This window comes from Octopus bimaculoides, chromosome 11 (genome assembly GCF_001194135.2).
Source record: "Octopus bimaculoides isolate UCB-OBI-ISO-001 chromosome 11, ASM119413v2, whole genome shotgun sequence".
In the NCBI taxonomy this organism is placed as follows: Eukaryota; Metazoa; Mollusca; class Cephalopoda; order Octopoda; family Octopodidae; genus Octopus; species Octopus bimaculoides.
In genome coordinates this window covers 55,335,164-55,338,843 of record NC_068991.1, presented here as the reverse complement: position 1 = coordinate 55,338,843, position 3,680 = coordinate 55,335,164, and the positions used below count along the sequence as shown (strand labels likewise).

At 32.0% G+C, this 3,680-nt stretch overlaps 1 protein-coding gene across 2 annotated transcripts in view; it reads right to left on the bottom strand.

Moving 5' to 3' along the window:
* Positions 1 to 6: 6 nt before the first annotated feature.
* LOC106870694 (uncharacterized) overlaps positions 7 to 3,680 on the bottom strand; it is a 22,741-nt gene continuing 19,067 nt past the window's right edge. For both annotated transcript variants that reach the window (XM_014916856.2, XM_052971859.1), the window contains exons 5-6: positions 1,820 to 1,930; positions 7 to 349 (exon numbers count right to left, since the gene is read on the bottom strand). In XM_014916856.2, coding sequence (XP_014772342.1) covers positions 140 to 349; positions 1,820 to 1,930 — 321 coding nt within the window. In that variant the 3' untranslated portion in view covers positions 7 to 139. The remainder of the gene's footprint in view (positions 350 to 1,819; positions 1,931 to 3,680) is intronic.

Genomic DNA, 3,680 nt, shown 5'->3' with positions numbered 1-3,680 from the left:
GATATGATTGTAAAATAAATTTAAAACACAATTGAAAGATGTACATACATACATACATACATACATACATATATACATGTATATATAATTCTTTTAAAACAATTTTCAATTTCACAAAATATGAAAATTCCATTCCATTTTATTGTTTTTGATACATAGCACCTTCAGCAACATTTGGAACAGAAGCATTGTACAGTGGAGCCATTTGTGCTCCAACAGCATATGGAGGATAAGCACTGTATTGTGGAGGCATATGTGGTGTAACAGCATCTGGGGAACAGACAACTTGTGGAACATTTGTATTAGCTGATTGACACACTCCTGGTCCTTGTGTTGTGACAGCAATTTCCTGTAGAAGAAGAAAGATAGTTTTAAACAGATTAAACTTTTTTTAAAAAGTAAAATATGTCTTTTAAATCATATTTGCTTTTAATTACTACTTTTCTCATTAGCCATTTAATAGCTAATATATAGAGAGACACTGTATTTATTATAATTAAACATCTAAAATTCATACCTTAAAAAGACAGTGGATTGTTTAAAATACTATGGAAAGTGGAAAAATTTACTCTTTAATTGCTTCTCATTTAAATTTATTTATTATAAAATATTCAGGTATTATACTCTGTGAGTCAGAATAAGTCTTATTGTTATCTGATGACATTACAAACTTATATGAAAATGACAATAATGTGCAAGCAGTTGTTAAGCAATAGCATTACATAGAAATTTGGAATTGAAATCTATGCCAACAATCAAAATAGACAGGACTGCATAATAGCAAATATCCCATTTTCTCCATCTCAAAATAGGGACCCAATACTGTAACAGCTTGGGTTTCAAGGGTCTACAACTGTTCAGCATTCTACCAAAACACATCAGAGATTTGCAAGGTGTACATGTGGAGACATTCAAAGAGATCCATCGCAATGTTTCATCTGAAATACCAGATGAATCCACATCACTGCAAGAGGCACAAAGAAGAGCGGTTCAGAGTTGGTAATTAAGTAGGCTTATCAAGTGTTATGTCCAGGTATGTAGCTTTTCTTAGGCTGTACTCTACAGAGATTTGGAGACCTAGGTTGTTAAAGAAGCTATGAAGATTTTTAGAATCTGTCAGTGAGTTGATAGTAGAAGCAATAAACTACCTTTGGAACCCTCAAAGGTATCTTTCATGTTATGCAAGAAGTATAGTTCAACGAAATCACTGATATTTGCTGAATCGCTCACATCAATGCGGACACCAAACTGTGTAGAAGAGTTTTTATTGAATCAAAAGGAATCCTTGTCTCACAAAAAGTTTTTTATTTCTTCATCTGAAATCACAGGGATGGCTTATGCAAAGTTTATAGCTTTCATGAATAGCTGTTTTAATAATAATTATTAATGTCAAACAGTAGAAACTTTGTGGGAGATAAGTTCAGTAGGTCAAAGTTACTCAAATGTAAAAGTGATGTTTACACTTTTGCCACTAAAATCTGAAATGACCTTTAAGTATATTTTTATTAAAAAAGAGTCAACTTTATTTTTGAACACACCACAGAAGGACAGACAATAATGTGTGTGTCAACCTAATGATGTCCAACCAAAACATCATTATCTCTACACCTCTATGCTTTCTTACCTTCAATAATATCTTAGTTCCTTTACTACTTTATCTAAAGTAACTCTAAATCATGTGATCCAATTTCTTGCAGCCTAAACATGACCTATGTCATATATGTTATCTTCAAATCTATGATAACATAAAAGGTGTAACATTTGCTTGTGTCCTGCAATACAACAAATAATTATCAAGTAAAGGAAAAACTGCACTTACCTCTATTCCTGAACAGCAGCAGCAAAAGGATGAAGAGACAATAGCCAAAGCTAATTCCAGAACCATTAGAAATAATCCAAAGAAAAATAAAACACATATATCTGAATTGCTCTGAAAAAAAAATTTCAATGGGAAAAAAATTAACAGAGATGGTAACCTTGCTACAGAGAAGTACTTTTCATACTTTTCTAGTAGTATCAAAATTAATTTTGCATATGGATATTTCACTTTTAAAGATTTTTCTTGGATCTTTTCTGTTTGGTTGCCAGCATAACTTTTCTGTTCAAATTGGTTTCATATTCAATGTAATGATACACTTTTATAGGCTAATTAATGGGTGAGAGTAATTTTCACTATAAATCAATAAATAAAGAGTTATTAGTAATCAAAGTTTGAAAATTTTGGTAATTTTAGCCAATCATAAGCCACAGACACATTCATGTCTGTTTCAATAATAACAAGAACTCTTTTGCCTCTTGTCATAGTAGCAGTCTTTGAAAAGTCTGCAAGGAAGCATGTGTTGACAGCAGTCAACCAAGGAAAGGTCCTACCTGAACAGTAGGTTCTCAGAGGAGTGAGTCGTGAGATCGGACAGGTTTTTCTGTTTGCATATTTAAATTGTAATTAAACATATTTAAATTTTTTCTTTAATACTTGTTTCTTTTTGTCATTGAGCATTGAGGTAGTTGTGAGGTGTGTGAAAAAAACAGCTGAATAAAATTTTTTGGATAAATCTTTTAAATTAAAGTTTATTTGCTAACATCTTGCTCAGAGATTTAAAACTAACTGTTTTTCTCTTTTAAATTAACATATACATTTATTTACATGAAAGAAAGTTACTGGAGACATAACACATTGTTTACAAATATTGACAACACTTGCTATTTTCAGGATGTTGACAAAATGTACAGTCACACACAAAATGACAGCTTCTAAATCCTGTTTCCTGACTGGGTAAAAATGATCAAACTTTAAACCTTTATAACTTTTTAAAAACATTTTTCTGAGAAAAATGAAATAACTCCAACAATTCAGTTTGGGTAAACTTCAATTTTTGGAGCCGCTGGCAACCAAACAGAAAATATACTTTTTCTCTAATGCTTTAATGTAGTTTTTTATTGTTTTTCTATTTTGACTAATTTGAATGTGGCCATGCTGTGGCACCACCTTCAAAGATTTAGTCGATTGGATCTAATTCCATCAGCCTCAGATGGATGAAAACCAAAGTTATTGACCTAAAGAAGGATTTGAACTCAGAACCTAAAGGTACATAACAAAATACCACAACCTGTTCTGTAAGATATTTTACCATTTCTACATCCAGCAACTTGTATATAAATTTATATGAATATTACTGTTTCTCAGAGAAAATTTCTATAGAAATTATTAAAGAGAAGTTTATAAAATGCACAATTCTAAATGTAGGATTTCTACAAGAGAAACTACTGAGAAATTCAGTAATAACAATATATAATAATCTGCTTATTCATTCACCCATTATACTTTAGTTAGAGAGGTGGAAGTGGAGTGACTGAGAGATGGAATAAAAGTGGAGAGAGAAGGGAAGGAATGTGAGTAGAGAAGGAAGAAGAGAGGAATATAATATACTATGGCTAAATGCATTATATGTTAGTTGAAGGGAGAGGTGGAATTCAAGAGAAAAAGACAGCAAGAGAAAAGAGGGAAAGAGAAGTGTTAATGACATGCTGTAAGGTGGAGAGGGAAAAGTAAAGAAAAGAGACACCAATAGTATACAATATTCAGCAGAGGGTAATGTCCTGGTGGTTGAAGAAAGACAGACAGAGTTACATTGAGAGAGAGAGAGAGAGAGAGAGAGAGAGAGAGAGAGAGAGAGAGAGAG